Source organism: Sinohyriopsis cumingii, chromosome 3 (assembly GCF_028554795.1).
Source record: "Sinohyriopsis cumingii isolate HCF-2022 chromosome 3, ASM2855479v2, whole genome shotgun sequence".
Taxonomy (NCBI): Eukaryota; Metazoa; Mollusca; class Bivalvia; order Unionida; family Unionidae; genus Sinohyriopsis; species Sinohyriopsis cumingii.
In genome coordinates, this window is record NC_142963.1 from 82,126,043 (window position 1) to 82,147,886 (window position 21,844).

The window sequence follows — 21,844 nt, forward strand, 5'->3', positions numbered from 1 at the left end:
AACACAGAGTCGTTTCTTTGTTTTAACAACTGAAGGTTTAATTTACATAAAGAGAGGGGATGGAGGGAAGTCAACAAAAGAAATGCATTACATCACTGCCAAAAGAGTATAAAAATCATTCTGCATATGTTAAATATAACTTAAAAAATACTGGATATAAAGCTAAATGTTTGTGATCATGTAGCTTACAAATGCACATCAGAGGGCTTGCACCAGTGGCCACAGGGAACCAGTTACTGTACCATCACTTTATATTCTTGATACTGTGCACTATTTTTTAAACTGGAAAAGTGCGTGTATGTGTGTGTGTTCATGTGTGTATTTTGGATTTTTAAGGTAGCTTTAATAATTTTGAAGACATATCGCTATGATGTTTGCAGTATGGCAGTTTATAGTGATGTCTAGCACTCAGGTATCATGCCGCAGATGTGTAGCATGATGTCCCACCCGGTCACATTATCCTGACACCAGGCCAACCAGTTCCTCTTCATACTGAGCACCTAGTGAGGCAACTGTTAGTACTGTTTCTAAAAGTCTTTGGTTTGACTCAGCCGGGGTTCAAACCCCTGACCTCCTGCATCTGAGGTGGATGCTCTAACCACTAGGCCACTGGAATGGTGAAACTGGAGATGTATAAATTGCAGTAGAACCTTTGTGAAAGAATAACTGTAATCAGTTAAATATATTGGTAAGCCATAAATATTTGGCAATGTTGAACTGATCACATCTTTATAATTTGATAGAAAGGAAGAAGGAAATACATGAATATAACTTGGGCTCTTCCAGTTAGCATCTCTCTCGCCCTCTCCCTCAGTTATTATTGTATTTGGTTAAACATTGACAAAATCAATCATTATTCATGCTGTTCTTGAATTACTGTCAGTGAATTTCAAAAATATTATCATTATCAGTTCTGGCATTGAGCACAGGATTGTTTGGTGACTACAATCAAACTGGACTTCAAAACTCTTTCTCTCGATGACGCATACATACATACATACATATATGCAGGGTTGCACACACATAATTGAATGGATAGTGTATTTTCATGTTTTTGTGAAAATTATACAAAAGATTTGAGTACATGAGGATGTTTTAATTTGAATTATATGAATGACCTTTTTAAATTCTTTTCTTTTGCCACAAGTGAGTATGCCTAGTTTTCCATGCTTGCATGTGTATGTGTGTACAGGTGTATATGCCTACAGGTGTGCATGTATATGCTATACTGATATTTGCAAATGGCTTTCAAGGAATTTTGTGTAAACAGCAAGTGTGCTTTGAAAGATTGTACCAAATTATATAGCAGTGACCTGGCCACAATGGCCATTCTAATTTACCCAGCAAATTTCTTATATAGCCATATATTCAGTGGTGTCACACACCTCCTACAATATTATTTCTATTACCAGAGAAAGATGGACAATTAAAATTTAAATAGCTCTGTGCTCCCAGTCAGCAATGCCAATGGTCTAAGTAGGTAAATAAGTATATAAATACTCAAGGTGGAAAGTATAACAATTTAATAAAATATAACCAATGATTTCGATAATTCCTGTTACAGTTTCTCAAATTCAGCTCGTTCAAACTATTAAAATCAATGACCAATTAAAACTTAACAAATATCATCACATACATTTAATGATCTTAAGAGAAAGAGATAGGGTTTCCCTTCCTATGGTTGCCCCAGTTACATATCTGTCACTTCTCCTGTCATCTTTGGTACTCCAGTACCCTTGCTACTTTGCTCTCCTGGCATTTCTGGTGCTCAGTCACGTGCTCCTTCTGGTACTGCACCTCAACCTCTGACGTCACTATGACATCTTCCTCATGCTCTTTGTGCCTTTTTCCATGTTCCCGTTCTTTAGGCATCAAGAATCCACTTCCACCCACAAAGCTTCCTGTGGAGTAGAATTAGAGGGGACTTTGAGTCTGTTCTCCCTACCCTTCTCTAAGGAAAATTCACCACTCACAGACCATTGATCAGAATAATGGCAAATAAATAACCAGGTCAACTCATGCACTCACATCTAAGTATTCCATATACACTTTGTTCAGTAATAATTGTGCCACAATAATAATATTATTAATGAATTCAAATACCTGCATAGACTTCCCTAGTTATTAATTTCTTGATATAGTAAATTATCATCCTCAATAGTAGTCATATGCATTTTTCACCCTATGAGTTATAAATAATACGTACAAATATATAAATATATATATATATGTGTGCAAAGGTCCAACAATGACTATATCATACATGCCAACCATTACGCTTTTTTTCACTAAATTATGTTTTACGCTTAACTGTATTCAGATTACGCATTTTTGGTATATCCCACTCCAAAAAATTAATTATTTGTTTTCTTATTTTTATTAACATCCCATTAATCCCACAGACCATATTCTTGACAAGACAGCATCTATGTAACTATGACATAGGAGTATGCTTGTCCAAGTACTTGAATGCACTTTCCTAAAAGTATTATATTCTATTTATAGCAGTTACCCTATTTCCAGGAAACATGCTGGTTTCTATTTATAGTAACTGTATTGCTTAATGAGGAGAGAACAGACTGGTTTTCTAACTTTTAATCTTTGCTCGCAGATTCTTTGTTTTAATTCATATCTGGTACAGAACCAGTCTGTAGGTATTTGGCACTAAAAGTCAGGTCAGATATATGCTAGTCGATGTGTGTGTTAGAGCAAAAATATTTTTCAAATAATTTAACAGATGGATTAGGAAAAGACAAAAAAACCATTTCAGAGATGAATACATGAATTACACAATACAGCGTTCAGTTCTAGGGCAACTTCACACCCCATGCAGGCTAAGTGGAAAGGATTTTAATATTGGTCATGGTGGTAAAACAAAGAAATCTTGAATTAGTTCGTTTTACTAACTCCAGTATTAAGGTAACTTCTTTTTTACAGCAGAATTTAATTGTGGACACAAATTTTATAAATGCAGAGGCATTATCTACCAAGTTCTTAATAGAACACGGACTACACCTAGCGGTAGAAGATTACATTGGTCCTTTGTTCAAACTGATGTTTCCCGATTCCAAAATTGCAGAAAATATGCATGTGCAAGAACAAAATCATCTAATATTGTTAGGTGTTTAGCAGAAGACACTTCACTTAAAATTGCACAGTCCATGAAAATTGGGCCATTTAATATTGCTACAGACAGGAGTAGTGATTATGACAAAAAGCTGTACCCAGTCTGTGTAAGAGACTTTGACAATGAAAAGGGCAAAGTCAGAGTGCTCTTCTTTCATTACCAGAAATAACTGTAGATTCCACCCGAGAAAACATTTTTTTTATTTGCTTGATAATGCTTTTAATAAACATAAGTTGGCAGAACTGTATGGAGTTTTCAGCTGATACTGCATCAGTAATGACTGGAATTCATAAAGGAGTTGCATTCTATATTTTGAAAAAATGTCTACATCATTGTACATATCAGGTTGTCTCTGTCATATGATGCACCATGCTGCAGGAAAGGCTGCTGATAAATTAGAAGGAGAACTCTTGAAGTATCAAGTTGGCACTCTACCTGACAATGTACTTCATGCGGACAGAGTTGATTTTTTTCATCTTATTTCCAAGCTAAAGGACCCAATAACTGTAAGATATAAATTTCCTCTTCTTTGTTAGGTTATGAAAGGAATATTGGTTCTTTACCATTCTAATGCTGCCTGAGAGATTGTTCAGTATTGTTAACAAAAATAAAACTGAATTCAGATCCACGCTCTGTAACCCAGCACTTAGTGCTCTACTGGTGTGCAAACAATTCATAGTCTCAACTGGTACAAAGTATTTTGAAATGCAGTATGATAGTCTGTTGCTTTTTAAAGCTCAAGGTGTTATATATGAGAACTTGAATCATTAGTTGCTGTTAAAAGTCCAGGGGGATTAATAACTCATTTTGTACAATATGCTCATTGAATTTTTATCATGTTATATGTGGGTTACTCTTTTTCTGCTCGGATACTCTTTTTCTGCTCGGATTACTCTTTTTGTCCACTTGGATTACACTTTTTCCTCGCCGGGGATTGGCATGTATGCTGTATGTTCATGTACTGATAAGCAAGTACAGTTCAAACACAAATCTCTATAAATTCAGTTATGCATTATGATGCAGCAGAGTAGTAAATTACACAATCCACCAAGGTTTCAGTTCAACAATCTGCTGTACATAACAATGTATCAATCTTACAAATTCCTATTTATTAAAGTAGTACAAATATTCGGACGAAGATATGTTACCTTGAGATGCCTTTGTTTGCAGATCCCAACCTCAAATTCCATGAGAATTTCTTCTCCCCTTTTATGAGTGGCAAGTTAGGCCACTCAGAGTAAAATCTAAACTTTCTGTGATCCTCCCTTGACTGAGTTCACCATGTACTTTAAATTTCAAAATGAATTTAATCTGAAAATAATAGCTTTCTCACTTAAAAAATCTGCCCTAAATTTGAATATCTTTGTTTTGATTGGATATATTTGGGTCTCTTTGAAACTGCCTTGCTGGTCATTCTGATTCCCATCTTCCCACAGTCCGAATTTCTTTCATGTCAGCAGGGAGTCACGGGGAATTCGCAACAAACATCCTGGCTATATACACTAGCTCTTTGACTACAGTGTAACAAAGAGACTAGATGAATTGACTATAGAATATATATTGTATACACGAAGCCTCTGCAAATTTACCTACAACGTGACAAATATTTACCTGCTTTCTGCTGTAAGAGGGCAAGAGATGTTACCTAAGTAAATAATGGTTTCCACACTGCTTTAAGAGGTAACAACAATTACTGCTCTGTGTATACATATTAAACATTTGTTTCATGAGGAAGGCATTATTTAAATATCATGTGAATTGATGTGGTAACATTTATTTCACTTCTTAATCGTCATACTCCAGACACACTGTTAGTGAAAATCAAAGATGTTGTTATGTCAAATTTGCACATGAGGCAGTTTTTATAATTAGAGGAGAGGTTCTAAACAGTTTTTTTTACTGGATAGTGAAAAAAATAGTCATTTCATCATAGTGGAAAACAGATAGTAAATCCAGATCCTAGGATCATGCAAGATATTATGGGTGATCATGAGAACAGTGTTTAAGAGAATATGAGATCATGTGAGATTATTCCAAATGATTAAATTATTTAATTGTACTGGAAATGTTTTCAAGATGCTAAAAACCAGAGTCAGTCATCAGGCCTATTCATAAAGAAATGAAATTTGCTGGTGACTTAGGGAGAACCAGAGTCAGTCATCAGGCCTATTCATAAAGAAATGAAATTTGCTGGTGACTTAGGGAGAACCAGAGAATATTTAAAAAATGTTAATTGATGGGTAGAGTCTTTTCTGAAAGGACACAATATCATGTACAAATTCATGGGTGGGAACAATGGAGACATTGATGCACATATAACTGAAAACAGGAAAGCCATCTTGTATTGCTTGTGTGAAGGATATGCTCAGTAATAATAATAATAATGCTATTTGATGTGCATAGTATTGAACCAATAATGTACATGCAGAGGTCAACTTGTAAAAAAGACACATTGGCTTGTTCCATATGTGGCTGCTACTGATGGGCTAGATTGTGTATCTATTGGATTTATTGTAATTTTTTAGCTTCTTGCATGATTCACTTTTCACCATGTTCTTCACCTGAGAAAGGCTATGTTGCATATTTGATTACATATATTATATAGGTGACAAGCTTATATAATCTCCAGATCACAATGGAAAGTATACTGATTTACAAACGTTTAACTTCATTATGTTTCCTACATTTATGAAGTTATTATCAGTCACAAAATAGGGTGAAAATTGTCATGAACTTGACCTATAATGGGTTCATTTTGGTAAGTATATTATTTAAAAGCTTGTTGCTATGAATATCTCTGGTATAATAATTAAATTTCTAAATTACATGTACATAAACTATTTAGTGATTTAAAAAGAAATCACTTTACAATTATTTACTACTTAAGACTGTCTGTCTTCTATTAAACATTTTCTCTCTCTTTCCCATGCATACATTTTTATACAAAACACAGATGACATTCATAGCAGATAAATACATAAATATAAAGCACATAAATAGCTTCTTCACTTTTTTATAAAATAATTTAAACATGCAAAAACACAACACCAAAATTTTCAGCTATAAAAATAACTACATATCTCATAATCTTTGTATTTGAAAAGAGTGAAAAAATTCTTCAAAATCATTAATTAGAAGGAAAGCATTTCATGTTTAAGATGGTAGAATCAAATAGTTTTAATATTCTGTACATGTAATATTTTGCTTTAGATATAAAAAAAATTATGGAAAAACATCAGGAATTCATTCATGATGACTGTATATGATAAAATGCATGAGATGATAATACATGATGAGATTGTAGTTAAAATGCAAACTCTAAATAAATCCATGAATGGTAAATGATGTAATAATAGAGTACAAGATTCTTGCATGAACAAATGTTAATGAAATGCATGAGTGGTAAATGGTGAGGTGATAATTAACAATCGGAATTGTTGGAATGCAAAAATGAAAGAAATATATGAATGGTAAACAATAATACATTTTTTGGCTCACATAAATGTTTCAGGGTTTGTATTTTAACATCCAAACATTTGAGCCCTACAACATGTGACTGCTTGCTTTCCTTAATACCAATTAAATGCATATTTTGAAGTTTGTATACATAAGGCAATATTATTTTTGCTTTTGTTTCTCCATAGGAGTTGATGTATGTGGATCGCCTTAAAAAAGCAGGGGCCGATTTATTCTTATTAACCAATCCCAGCCCGTAAGTAAAAGTGTTGATCATTTACATAAATGTGTCTATGTATTGGGTTGAAATGCATGTCAGCAAATACAGGCTGTATGGTGAAGTGTTAAGACAAAAAATTGCACACAACTGAACAAAACTTCAACTCATTTGAAAGCTGCATACCACATGAATTTTAAAATAATTGAAAGTATTATTTGTAACATTCGATGGATACAACCTTACAAAAAAGTCACTCTTTCAAAGTTAAAACACAGGAAATGTTTATGTCACAATCCATAGATTGGTTATGTGCATACTATTATACTGGAACTTAGTTCGATTGATTAATTTAGTGGGTGAAATGAGAATTCAGAACCAGTCTTTGTTGGATGATACAGTAGATGTGGCTGTTGATAGTTGTTGTAAAACTCTGTACAGACTATCAATACACTGTTTTATCACACTAAACCATGCTTGTAAAAGTTATTACTTATCAATAAAAAGTCCAGCTTATTTTATAAAGGTATATTCTGTTTGTTACTCATTTATAATCTTATCAACCACATTAGCAAAGACAAATTCTGGCAGTGGTATTTAATAAAGGTTACTTTCAAACAATACATATTAAAAAGAATCAAGGTCAAACAGGTTTTGTAAATACTTTTTCTTCTATGACATTGACAAGCTCTATAAATAGCTTGTTTCTAGAGACATTGATTTTGCAAGGTAATAGTGAGGCAGTCTAATGAGTAATTAAAATAGTGAAATTTCTTATTTGTGAGAGTTTGAAAATTCTCTGCATTTTCGAGTTTTATAAAACTTAGCATAGTTCCATGCTATCTATGTATCTTACTGCAATACATTTTAGAGTATTTCCATGTTATCCATTTACCTTACTGCTATAAATTTTGGGGCAGTTCCACACTGTTTATTTTACTGATATAAAGTTTAGTTTAGTTCCATGTTATCTACTTATCTTACTGCAATAAATTTTAATGTAGTTTCATGCTCTCTGTGTATCTTACTGCTATAAATTTTGGGGCAGTTCCACAATGTTTATTTTACTGGTATAAAGTTTAGTTTAGTTCCATGTTATCCATTTATCTTACTGCTGTAAATTTTAGTATAGTTTCATGCTCTCTGTGTATCTAACTGCATAAAATTTAGTGTAGTTCCATGTTATTCATTTATCTTACTGCAATAAATTTTAGCATAGTTCCATGTTATCTATTTATCATATTGCTATACATTTTAGTGTAGTTTCATGCTCTCTGTGTATCTTACTGCTATAAATCATTGGCAGTTATGTTGTTCAATGATATTTATAATCCCCATTAATCACGTTCAACCGTTGCCTGTATATCCATGTGAGCTGTAGAAACATTCATTCAAACAGTCTTTTGGATGCCATTTATGATTTTGATTTATTGAATAGTGGTGGTGGCTGAGGAATGCTAAAGTCCATTGAAGAATGGTTTCGTTTTCTTTAAGCAATGAATATGACTATTTATGTTTGGCCACATGTTATCAGACAAATTTGTTTTCTTAAAGCCCCAATGCTGCCATTTATCACAAATTTCATGATTCTTCTAGTCAAACTAACGTTTGGAAGGAAGAAAATGATTTATTATAAAAGCTGCCTGATATAAACCGTTATTGTGAATAATCAAGATGGTTTAAATGACGTTCAGATATTCAGTTTAGAATTAGGAGGTGCCACCGTTTATTTCAGTCAGTGAAGTCGCTCATAATTCCAATGTTTTGATGATGTGATTCATTCAACAAATTCCGTTAGTGACTAATCTGATGGCACACACATTGAGTTGAGAGCAAATAAAGAGAGGCATGCCCACTTTTTTTAGCAGATCTGAGTAGAAAAAGCATGATTAGATAAAAATAACACTTGGGGGAAATTGGTGTCAGCTAGGGTGCTGGAATATACACTGAAGTGTGAACTTGGGCTCATGACAATCCAACATAGCATGGTGTTATCTTCTTATGTTTACAATGATGATGCCATCAAATTATGTGTTGCAATTTTCAACTGAAATTGGTTCACACACAGATATAGCCTCTCGATATCAGATTAATTTATACAAATGTACTCAACAAATGGCTGGGTTCCTGAATTTGAGGGAGAAATTACATGGTTCATAATGTGATGAAACATCAGTATTATCTGGTTATAATGGAAGTCAGCCATGTTTTTTAAAACCAATATCTTTCAAGATTCAGTATTATTCAGATCATTTGGATCAATGACATTTTGCATGTAACAGCGGCAATGGGGTTTAATGAGTTTGGTATTCCAGTATTGGAAACTTTGCTAAATAAAATAAGGAATTATTTTTTAAAAAGTTTCCAAAACTATGGAACTTTCCTCTGGAATAGTATTCCAGTTTAGATTTGATATACCCACTCTATTTCCTTCTTCCAAACCCAATATATCCAGTGGCTTCAGAGATGCAGCTAGAATAAATAAATTCCTTTTTATGAGGGCCTCAAGGTAGATTAGTTCTTAACTGTTTTACTCTCTTTAAATAAGGTCATTATTATTATTATTATTATTATTATTATTCCTCAGCTGCCATTATTCTTAAATTAAAACTGGATACAACAGAGTTTTATTCACCGAGGAATCTAATGCCAACACTATATATTATTTATTCACCCACTGAGTGAGTTCTACAGAGTTACTACTTTCATACCCAACCTTTGTTGACCAGCCCAGTTCTGTGCCTCTTCATCTGTTCCTGAAGAACTTTACTTATTTTCGGCTCCACTGGTCATAAACCAGAAGCGTTTTTATAATGGTCTTTTTTTTCTGTCATCTGGAATCCATCTTCTGCAATCAGTCAGTGAATTATGATGTGATTCTTATCATTAAGTGATCCTAAACTATTTGGAGGATTGCCATGGAACTTTACACACACATTCATCCAAAGGTCTAGTTGGTCCTAACAAGAAAAACTGTGCCACTCAGATATGCCATATGGTAGTCAAAGCAGTCATCTAGAAAATCATGTCGTTGATACTCTATAATAGGTAGTCATCATGAACATTGGGTTTTAAAGACTATGATTTCTGTTTGATCCTAAATGAAATGATGCCAGTCTGATATCCAGTATGGTTACCATGGCAGCTATCTTGAGATTCTTGTTGTAGCTGTAACTACTGAACAGAAAGTCATGTCAACATGAGGTTTTCACCTGAAGACTTCTTAGGATGCCTAGCAGGTTCAAAATGAAAATGGTTCACCTTGGATGCCCATTATGGCTACCACAGTGGCCATCTTCAAAACCTTTTTATTGTCACTCCCGTTGGATTGATGGTCATATCAGCATGGGAGTTTCCCTAAAAGACTTTTTATGATGACTGGTTGGTTTTAAATGAGTATTGGCCTATTCTGATGTCCAGTATGGCTGCTGTATCAGCCATCTTGAAAATTTTGTTATTGCCTCTCCTCCTAAACAGAAAGTCATATCAACATGGGGCTTCACCAGAAGACTTCTTATGATGTTGTTTTGGCCCTAAATGAACATGGGTCTGCTCAAACATGAAATATTGTCAGCAAAAACCAAACATGCTTGTTTTATTATGAACAAAAAAGGTAACTTGAACTTGCTAAGTAAAATGTCATAATCTCAGCATATCTTGTACCATATAGCATCTACTTATTCATTAATTTCATATCTAATTCTCTCATTTGTAAGATATATTATTTCCCAAGTAATAGATAAATCTTTGTTTTAATTTTACATTTTCATTAAAATTTGTGCACACAAATCTATGTAATGGAAAAACTTTCATGAACATAATGAAAATTATAAAAAGACAAAATAATTGACCTGGGTGTTCCTGTTATATCATGTAATATTGCATTATGTCCCTCAACTCAAACATCCATTTTATAGATATAGATACCATCTACCTGGAACAATGTATACACATTAATACGAGTTATGACTGTACATGTCCTTGCTGATAAAGAAAAACATTTATCTGTTAGGGTACAGTGTATGTGATAAAATTTGTCCAATGGCTTTGTCATATTCAGTCATATTTATTACTGATATGTAAAGGTATTTTAATACCTTATCAAAATTTGCAAATGAAAGCCTGTTTTTATTATTATGTTAATCCCAAGTATGTCAGTGCCATTCAGAGTCATCTGTATGTCTGCAGCAGTTCCTCTGATGTTAGACATTTAGGGTTTTTCAAATTATGGCATTTCCTGTAGATTTAGCAATGAAGTCATAGGGGAACATGTGAGATTTCTTGTTTTCATAGGTCAAAGGTTAAGTTTATGATTTATGCCATTTAAACATTTTAATATTGACATTTAATTTTTAGAAACAAAGATATGAAAATGGACACAGAAGAGCTCCCTCAAGCATCTTTCAATAAGCAAAAGCTCCCTGAGCTTCAAGAGCGTTATGAGGCATCCATGGTTCTAAGTGGAGCTGGTGATGCACTGGGATACAAGAATGGAGAGTGGGAATTTTGCCACTCAGGGAGAAAGATACATGATGAACTAAAGCGTATGGGAGGTATAAAAAAGGTGAAAGTCAAATGTAAGTACTGGTGCTGAACCATACATGAATTTATAGCTGCTAATTGGTCAAAGCTTTGATCAGCATTTAATAAAATTTGATGTATATTTTGGGACAGGTAAACAACTACCTTGCCCAGAAATGTAGAAGCCTAAATAAATTCATTTGCAAAATTTTTCCACAGACTTTGGAAAATGACAAACTACCAACATTCAACTCTGCCTAATGTTATTCCTGATGTGGAAATAATTTTCAGTCTTTGATCAGAAAATGTTATAAATTCTTTATTCCTCTTGTTTTTCCACTTTGCTTTTGTACAGATAACTCAGAATACATGAGTAAACAAGGAAAAGATCAACAGGATAAGTGGATATTAGTTTCACCTACATGTACATTCTTTTAACTTAATTTGCCACTACTGCACATGAAAAGGATTATTTGGAATTTAAAATTTAATGGTCACTTTGTAAATTGAAAAGTTGTTCAGAGCTTTACCTTCATATTCATGACAGAAATTATTATGCTTGTCACATTAGTCTTTGTCATTGGTAATTGTTGAAGAGCCATTCAGAGTGAAAAAACAAACCATAGAAAGAGGAATAAAGGATTTATGACATCTGATGATCAAAGATCTAATATGTTATCATCCTTGTCTGCATACAGTAAACAAGCAATGCCATGATTGTTTTCCTAGCTTCCTTCTTTCTCAAGATGATGAAGAGTAATTACTTGTTAGGTAGTCCTTCTGTTAGACCAAGTTACCACTTCCATTGTCCAAGAATCACATGGCTCTGTAGTGGTACTTTCATGCTAATTAATATGCTACAGCTGTAATCATGTTTTCGAAGCTAACATCTGTTTGAGATCAAGATTTGGCAGACCAGATCAGATTGGTGAGGTTATCAATAGGGAAATGAGGCTACCCATGGGTATTATGAATATGGTACCATATAATGAAAGGAAATGCTGGTTACTCATGTACATTTCTCAACCAGTAACATCTCTTGAACTTACCAATATAACTGTTAGCAATTTAAAGTATGAGAAAAGATAAAAAACAATTGCTGCCTAAGTGCAGAAAGAGAACATGCACTTTAAAAAACTATTATTATTTGTTGGGTATGGAAAGGTTGTTGTACTTGCAAAGAATCCTAGACAGCATGTGAAATGGTCATTCCTGGGATTTAACCTAAATGGAGCCTACAAGGATATAAATATTGTGAATATTTAAACTCTAAAGGAGTATGGTATGTATTTTATTAGTTTACATTTTCTATTTAATTTATTAATCTTTCTTTGACAAAAGCCTCAGCTAATTATGGCAGTAACATACAAAAAAATGAAGAGCTGAAATCTCTCTTTCACTCCACCTCTCTTTCTCATATCGGGCAATTATATTTTATTTTGTTTATGAGGTGCAAGAAGAAAACTGTGATAGAATACATTTGCCACTCTCTCTGTATCTGTCATCAGACAATAACTGTGGAAAAATCATTTTAACATTAATGATGCAATTTCCCTATTGCTTGTGGTCTGAAATAGCATACTGTGATACCTTTGATATTTATGAAACTGGAAGTTACTTAGTTTAATTCCACAGAGCATCGCAAATTTTATCCTATCTGTAATTTTCAGGTCAACATCATTATATGTAGCTAAAAGTTCATAATACAGTGTGACCGTGCTCTAACACGCTCCATTATAACACGAATTTGGATATAACATGGTCGTGGTGTGGCTCCCAAAATTTTATATACATGTATTTTTCTTGTACGTGGAAAATAAAAATTCTTTCTTAAAAATATGAAAAAAACATAAAAAGTTTATTAACGTTTTAGGGAAGAGATTGCATATGAATAATACAAGATGATCGTGGCATGGCACCTGAAATTTTATGTGTATTTTTCTCGTACATGGAAAAAGTTGGTTTTTCTTCTTAAAAGTACAAAAAATAATGTGTAGAAAGTTTATTCTGGGATTACATAGGGCTTTGCCAATGTTGCAAACTGTGATTTTTTTTCCTTATTGGCAGCAAAATATACCATCTGCTGATTTTTTTTTATTGATGACATTGATGGCTTTTGAAACTTGTATATACAATCATTGGTTTGGAGTGGAGAAATTCAGAGGCCACATGAAAGGAAGCTGCACTGGATATAAAATGCACTGAAATTTATCTGTTGTTACATAAACAAATTTGTCCATATTGACAAACCATCTTAACAGTGCATTGTTATATCATAATCTGCTTATGTTGACATCAAGCATGAGTACTGTATGTTGTGAGATATGTGCTTTTTTTTTGTTGTTGACATTTCTGGTAGCGTAGATCAACCGGACAAGGCATTATCTTGTAATCAATCTATCTTTCATCAGATTTTTGGCCACACACTAGTAATTAATATATTTACGTAGACATTTGTATGTGGATGGTAAGTAAAATTCCTCTTCTTTTCACTCAGAGCTATATCTTTCAGAACATTCACATTTTCTATAGTAATCTCTGCCATCAGACCAGAACACCTTCGTCTCTATCGTCCATTGACCCTTTGTTAAATTTCTGATGCATGCTTAGAAGGCAGCATCACAAATGTAAAGAAAATAAACATAAAAAACCCAACATCATCTTTTTCGTCTATTCAGTAGGCAGGAAGGAACAGTAACTACACTCAACCAAATGACAGCCATATACTTTTTTAATAATGTACCCAGATAAATTAGTTTGCTAAATTTTTGAAGAAAACAGATTATCTTTGAAGCACTGATTGTTATGAAAACGTACTAAGCAAATGGGAAAAAAATCAGTCTAAATGATGCAGTACAATTATTTGATGTTGCTGCCACGATAAGAAATGGGCATTTGTTTGGTTCTCCAAAGCTGTCCTTTACTGGTGACATCAATATTCAATAAAGCATGCACCCTTCATCAAAGAAAGCTGACTTCAATCTTCAATAAAAACAAAGAACCTTTCTTCAAAGGAAGTCAGTACCAAATTTAAATAAAAGCAATAGGATCTGAATATTTTTTTCATTTTCCAACATGACTGGAACATGTTTACTGTGCTGTGAAAGTTTTCTTTTTGCAGGGAAAAAGTTTATGCTTACAAACGCTACTAACGGCAGCTTAAAATGCAAACTAACTTTTACTGACTTGGGACGTAATGAAAAGTAATTGTGCTTCATCATCCGTTACATGATTGTGCTATGTTTTTCCAATGAATTCAGACCTATGTGACCTGTGACAAAATTATTGAATATTTTAAATCTCTGTGTGTCATATGATTTTGATGGAATTACTTGTATTGTGGATTCAACGTACATGTATGTGTTAAGATTCACGGGTGAGTACACAGTGTTGATACTCAATTCATGCTATACATTAAACATGTATATATAAAAAGTATACACGTATATGTACCAATCCATGGTTCTGTAAATAAAGTAAAATATTATATATGCCTTCTCTGTTTTCACTACAGGTGTATTTCTCATTTAATATGCATTGATTTAAGATGGTAACTGTGCTGATGAAGCACATATTTTACCACCTGCATTTATTACCTAACACCCCACCCCATGCAAATTTTTTGGGGTACATGCATAATCTTCTTCAGCTAATGACCTGGTTTGACTTGTACTCTGCATCGACTTATAGGCTGGCAAATACAGTAGACCCTTTTTGGCCAGCAACAGTCCATAGTCCAGCATACATCGGGTGTCTATTAGCACAGGTTTGTTATGGCTACTCCTGCTAAACTGCTGAAAAGAGTTCCATGGAATATTACAAGCACAATGATGACATGGTAGCCATATTGAAATCAGAATGAAAGTTCATTTGCATTTGATATCTCACTGAGCTTATGAACACAGTAACTCATACATATACAGGTGAATTTTGACCAGATTTGTATTAAATTGCATTCAAATGAACATGTTTATAGTCAGTACTCTAAAATTGATTTCAAGGTCAAATGTCTTGACTTAGGTTTTTAGCTATACTCTCATGTAAGAATGATATGATAATACAACTGTAATACCAAAAAGTATGAATGGATTTGTATCTTTTAATCCATTTTGTCAATAAATCTGATGAATACCTTGAATAATACTACTTCAGTCAGAAATGTTTTTTTTTCTGAAAAATATTACTTAAAGATTTAACTAAATGTTGCATGTATATAGACAATTTAAGTTATCTTGTGTACATGATATTAGGTTCCAAATCAGAGGCCATGACAAGGAATTTTGTTCTGCACTTATACCGTATTTGCTGGCCTATAAGTCGATACTTTCTTACTGGAAAATCTGGGCTTCATTTTATACTCTGAATTGACTTATATATGGTTTATGTCATTGAAAAACTTTATCGTATGTCAAGTACTTTTAAAAATAAAAAAATTCTAGAAAAAATATTTGTATGGTCATCAGTATTAAATTCATGTATATTAGATGTAATTGTGCTAAAGCAGCATGCACTAGTAATATACGTTGTTTAAATTTGATTACATGTATGTGCATTAGAATAGACCAGTTAGAAAATGCATAACCATGACAACGACAGGTATTCCATTGCATTTTTTGTCTTGCACCTCATGATCAAATCAAATATGCATGACAGGAGAGAGTGGGAGAGCAAGGATTCAGAGCAAATGTAATCTTTATTGTTTAGTTACCTGATGATTGTGATTTTATTCACGTACAAGGGCTATACCATATTCAATTATTAATTAATACCACTGAGTAAACAATTTTTTCTAGTTTTAGTTAAAATTTCATTATCCCTAGAATCACATGACTTTGCAGTGTTATTTACATGTGAATTAAATAAGCTACAGCTGTTGTCAGGTTATCTAAGCTCACACCTGTTTGAGAGCAATATTAGGCAGACAGATCAGATTAGTGAGGTTACCAATATGGAAATGAGGCCAGCCATTGGGTATTGTGAATACAGTACTATGTAATGAAAGGAAATGGCAGGTGCTTAGTCATGTAAATTTCTCAACTAGTAAAACCTTTTGTACTCACCAACAAGCATGAGCAAAGATCAAAGCCAAAAGCCCCTAACAACAGGAAGTGTTTTGTGAACTTATAAAAGTAAATCTCATTTGTTGGGAATGAAGGCTGATGTATTTCCAAAGAAAATTACACAGCCTGCTAAATGCTCATTCTTGGTTATTTAAGCTAAATGGGGTTATATGGATATTAGTAGTGTCAATATTGAAACTTTGAATCTGAAGGCATATGGTATGTATTTAATAGTTTCCATTTACAATTTAATTTATTACTGTTTACTCTCTGACAAAAGCATCAGCTAAACAGGGACAGTAAGGTACAAAATAGCATGAAGAAGGACTGAAATATAAATAAATATAAGAGCAGTAATTGATTACATCAATAAAACCGGTCAGAAAGGTGATATGGTACTTTTCGACCAAGAAGAAGCTTTCGATAGATTAGAACACAACTATACACAAAAAGTTTTAGAAAAATTTGGTTTTGGAAAAGTATTTCAAAGGTGGACTGAAATCCTGTACAAAAAGATAACCTCAAAATTACAGGTAAATGGCGCTATCATGAAAGAATTTGACATACAAAGATCGGTGAGGCAAGGCTGCCCACTGTCTATGCTATTATATGTAACAGTGATTGAAATCTTAAGCCATAGGATAAGAAACAAGAAAGAAATTGAAGTCTAAAAATCCCCAACTTATGGTACGAGTTCAGAATGCTCCAGAGTCTCGGATTCAGCCAATGTGGCTATGTGAGAAAGCTTGCCAGTAGCTTCTCGTGGGTCAGTGGTTCTTTCTGGGGTTTTCCCGGGTTCTTCCTCCGCCATTAATACTGGCCGCCATGTATAGCCTATTGTGTGCTGAAAAATGGCGTTAAACCCTACAACAACAACAACAATCAAAATGTTTCAGCATGCAGATGATTGCACCAACTTTATTAGAGATACCAGATCCTACCAATACCTAGTAGAAGAATTTGAAAAATTTGGCAAAGCATCTGGATCTAAGATAAACCATGATAAAACAGAAATATTAAAAATAGGCAACTGGTGGGGTAACCACCTGGGACTCCCACCACACCTAGTGAAAAAGAGGGTAAAAGCACTAGGAGTTTACTCTGGGAAAAATGATGGTGAAGAAAACTATAAGAGTATGCTGAGGAAAATAAAGGAAAATATAAACATCTGGGCACAAATGCCATTATGCATAATGGAGCAGGCCCAAGTGGCCAAAACATACTTATACTCGAATATGAACTACATCATGAAATCATTAGATATAGAAAATAAAGTATTGAATAAAATAGATAATGAAATAATAAACTTATTATGGGGCTTTAAAACACTATATAATAAAGGAAAATCTGTATAGATCAAACAGAAGAGGGGGGTTAGCACTACCAAGCCCACTACTACTAAAATGCGCAAATATACTGAACAGATTCAAAACGATAAATGTAGAACCAAAGACGCCATGGGAAACCCTATATATATACTGGTTTGGTTTTAGCTTGAAAAACAGACCAGATATATACAAAAATAATCAATTAATGAAAAAGAACTGGAGGTACCCAGAAAATTTAAGAACATCGAAGATCTCATAATTTAGAGAAAAAAAGGATTTGTGGAATAAAAAAAAAGAGGAAACATATAACTGGATAAGGGAGGAAAACACTAAAACCATTAGATGTAAAATAGAACAAGAAAACTGGGGGGTTAATTGGCCAAGAGTGTGGGGGCACTGGTCCCAAATCAAATCACTAAAATTACAAAGCCTAATTTTTAAATATCTTCACAATGCATGGCTAACTGGGGATGTTGCATTAAGGAGACATGATAAAATCAATACCAAATTGTCCTTTGTGCAAAAGAGCTTATTTTACTAAAAACCATGTAATCATACAATGCGAAAAAAGGAAAGACCAAAGAATACAATTAATTATAGAGATCTGCAAAAGAGACCTGTACTGGAAGAATAACATACTCTTCCTAGATGGAGATTTTAACAAAAGCACCACTTTTAAGGCCATTGAATATGTAATTGAGATCATGATGGCATGTGGGCAAATAATACAAATAAACAAGTAGGCTTAATAAATATATGTATAACTTGCATGGAGGGGGTGTGAGACAACATGAGGAGTGGGTGGGAGGGGGAGCTTTGGTTTGCTATCCATTAGGGGTGTGCTACTGCCAGTGTGTGGGCCAGAGCCCCCACCTCATCCCACAACTCAGACATGTGTTCTCACTCTCTTTAAGCATCCAAATGATCAAATTAAGAGCAAATTTAAATCCTGTCGGTAATATCTCAAATTTTAAAACTACTGAAATAAAGATAAGGAATATGAGGGGCAGTAGGAGGGTAGCTTCAGTTTGCTACCCATTAGGGGTGTGCCACCGCCAGTGTGCAGGCTGAAGCCCTCACCCCATCCCTTAACCCGGACCTAAATTAAAATGTACTTAAGTTTTATTAGGGTTAAGAAAAAGAAACCAATGGATGGGACAGGGAATCTATGTTGGGAAAATTACAAGGCAAAGACGTCATGGGGCTACATCACATGGCTTTACGCGAAATGAACAGGCCCATGAAATAGTCTCGGAAAAACACCCCACTTAGAAAACTAGCAGACCATACAGAAAAACGGGAATAGGCTAGTTGGCAACTAATAATCTTCTTTACCTTTCCTATCTAACTATACAGCTCCCTTACTGTACAGTTCATTTCCCTCCTATATAAATTTCTTTAAACCCTTTTGGATCTTTTGGTTAATAAGTTAAATAATAAAGAGGTGGCCAAACTCGAGTCGGGAGAAATACAGTTAAATAAAGAAAGTGCGGACCCCGACTTGAGCACAGCCGGCCTCATTCTAGAATTTAACTAATGCAAGGAACGACACATACAAACATGCATATAAAACAATAGGTTTATTTTTTTAATGGCAAACCTGTAGTACACCATTCACTTGCGATAATTCAAAAATATTAATTAAAATTTTAAATTTCTAAATTTTATCAAAATTATCAAATGGATCTGTGATATCCAAATAAAAATATATATTAAGACAACTGGGATGAATTGAAAAAGTCGTGCTGTCCCTACACAAAAATTATATAGCACACACACATTGAAGCATATATATACATAACACACATGTGATGTAGGAGACCTCAGGGGAGGAATTTCGAGTAAGGTGATAGAAACTGAACTCGGATGAACAATCCTATAGATAACACTAGGACATAAATACCCCATAAAAAAAATGTCTTGAAATTTTTTTTTAATTAAAATCCTTTTTTAAAAAAAATAAACATACCTGATGGAAACAACAACACATAAAACACGTTTTCTTTTTTATTGGATAAGTGGGGGGATCTGTCTGGTGCCCCCCCCCCCCAAAAAAAGAAAATAATAAGGACTGAAATCTCTCTTATTTTTATATCAACACAAGGTGCAAGAAGAAAAATGCAATTGAATACATATGTCTCCCTCACTCACTTCAAAACTGAACTGTGGAAAAACATTTTAGCTTCAGTGATACAATTTCTCTATTGCCAGTAATTTGAAATATACAGCGATGCCATTAAAATTCACAAAACCAGAAGTTTCTATAGCTTCATTCTATACAAACATCTTGAATTTTATTGTATCTGAAACTATTTAAAGTTTTAAGTCAACATTGTTAAATATAGCCAAAAGTATGTAATTTGCTTAAAATAATTTGTGTGATATGAATTAGGTACTGCAGTTAATGTCATTAAAATTACTGAGTTACAGATACGTTAAAATTCACGATGCTGTATGGAAGAAAGTGAAAAAGATAAGGCCAATGTATTGATCTGACCTTGTCTCATACACAGCATTGGCTTACATATGGATGAAGGATGGAAAATTTACACAGTTTGCAAATTCAAGTTATACTCCACATTGATTTGTAGGCTGGCAAATACAGGTATTATGTGGATGTATTAATCTTAAGCAAATAGTTTTCTGACCAGATTTGTATGATGGAGTTGTTTCAAGAATATCAGAGTGATTTCAATACTCAGCAGTTACAAAGAAGATTAAGACTTGTATTCCTCAAAATTCTTTTTGCCCAGTAGAACATCTGAGTCCCTTCAAGTGACTCTCATAGTATTGTGTCTAGGTTGCAATATTTTCAAATATCAGATCTGCTTTGAACAGAAGATTTAACTAATGCAAGATTTAGCAGAACAGATCAGTTTAGCAATATGAATGTTAGTGATACTAAATCCATACTTTTGTATATCCATCTAACTGGAACTGTGAAGGACTATTGGTATGGTGTATAAAAGCTGGTGTTTGCCTGCAATGGTTACTGCATATACTCATGTATAAATCAAGTCTTCCAAACATCAGACCCTGATCTGCCATCACATAATACACCCATAGAACAGAATCTATTTCGTTGTACTGATTTACTTCTGACAAACTGTATAGACACAGATTAGCCAGCACATCATGCAGTGGCAGATCTGAGTTTTGAGCAGCTTGCAGTTAAACTCAAGTTATATGTGAGTATATACAGTACCAATTGTTTTCTACCTCTGCAAGTCTAGGTTTCATCTCAGAAGCTGGTATTTGCACAGGCTAGTGGTTCTCTTTCTATACATCCATGTACAATTTTGATCAAGATGTTTAGATCATAAGTTCTATTAGCAATGTAGAGAATCATAATGCTGATTAATAATTACTGCCATATTAATGAATATATGAATTTATGAGAAAATAAAATGGTACTTAACCCAGTTCATTGCCATGTTTAGCAAAACTACAAAAATTTACAATAACTTAGATTTTTAAGTACAAGTCTATTTATTTCTCAGTGCCAGATTGGATGGTCAGTGATGATACAGTCATGCATCTAGCAACTGCTGAAGGTAAGATTGTTACTAGATAATAATCACAGTAATCTTATAGAAACAGTTAATGTTCTTTCTTAGTATGGGTCGGTTAAAATAGGCATTATTTGATTTACTTCATATACTTTAGAAAACCTTTTATCCATATTGGCTAAGGGATACTAGAGTGTAAAGATTCATCTATATGTATTGGCATTGTGATATTTTCTATTGCAGTATTGAGTACCAGTATCTGAACTAGTTCCAAAATATTCAAAGATATTGGAAGTGGGACAATATACTGATGTGGTGGTACTTGATGGTGTTGTTTCACAATATACGTGAACAAGACAAACCATCAGTCTCGGGGACAAAACATTTAATAATTTTTTATTTGAATATAGTTATATAAACTTATAAATGAATCATATTTGAAAATATTTAATTTATTTACTACATAAATTAATTCAAATATATAAGATTTTGTAGATTTAATGTCTATTTGAAAAATTAACTTCCAATCCGATAATGCTTTACTATCACCACAGTGACAAACGAAATCTGAAAATACCAACCCCACAGCTGTATTTAAGGCTCCCAGCTGTAAATATTTTGGATTC

General features: G+C 33.6%; 1 protein-coding gene across 1 annotated transcript in view; it reads left to right on the forward strand.

Moving 5' to 3' along the window:
• Positions 1 to 21,844, forward strand: part of LOC149803199 (uncharacterized) — a 141,185-nt gene that overhangs the window by 56,900 nt on the left and 62,441 nt on the right. Inside the window, exons 12-14 of the mRNA XM_089953903.1 lie at positions 6,772 to 6,839; positions 11,157 to 11,377; positions 21,210 to 21,263. Of these exons, the coding sequence (XP_089810029.1) occupies positions 6,772 to 6,839; positions 11,157 to 11,377; positions 21,210 to 21,263 (343 nt within the window). The remainder of the gene's footprint in view (positions 1 to 6,771; positions 6,840 to 11,156; positions 11,378 to 21,209; positions 21,264 to 21,844) is intronic.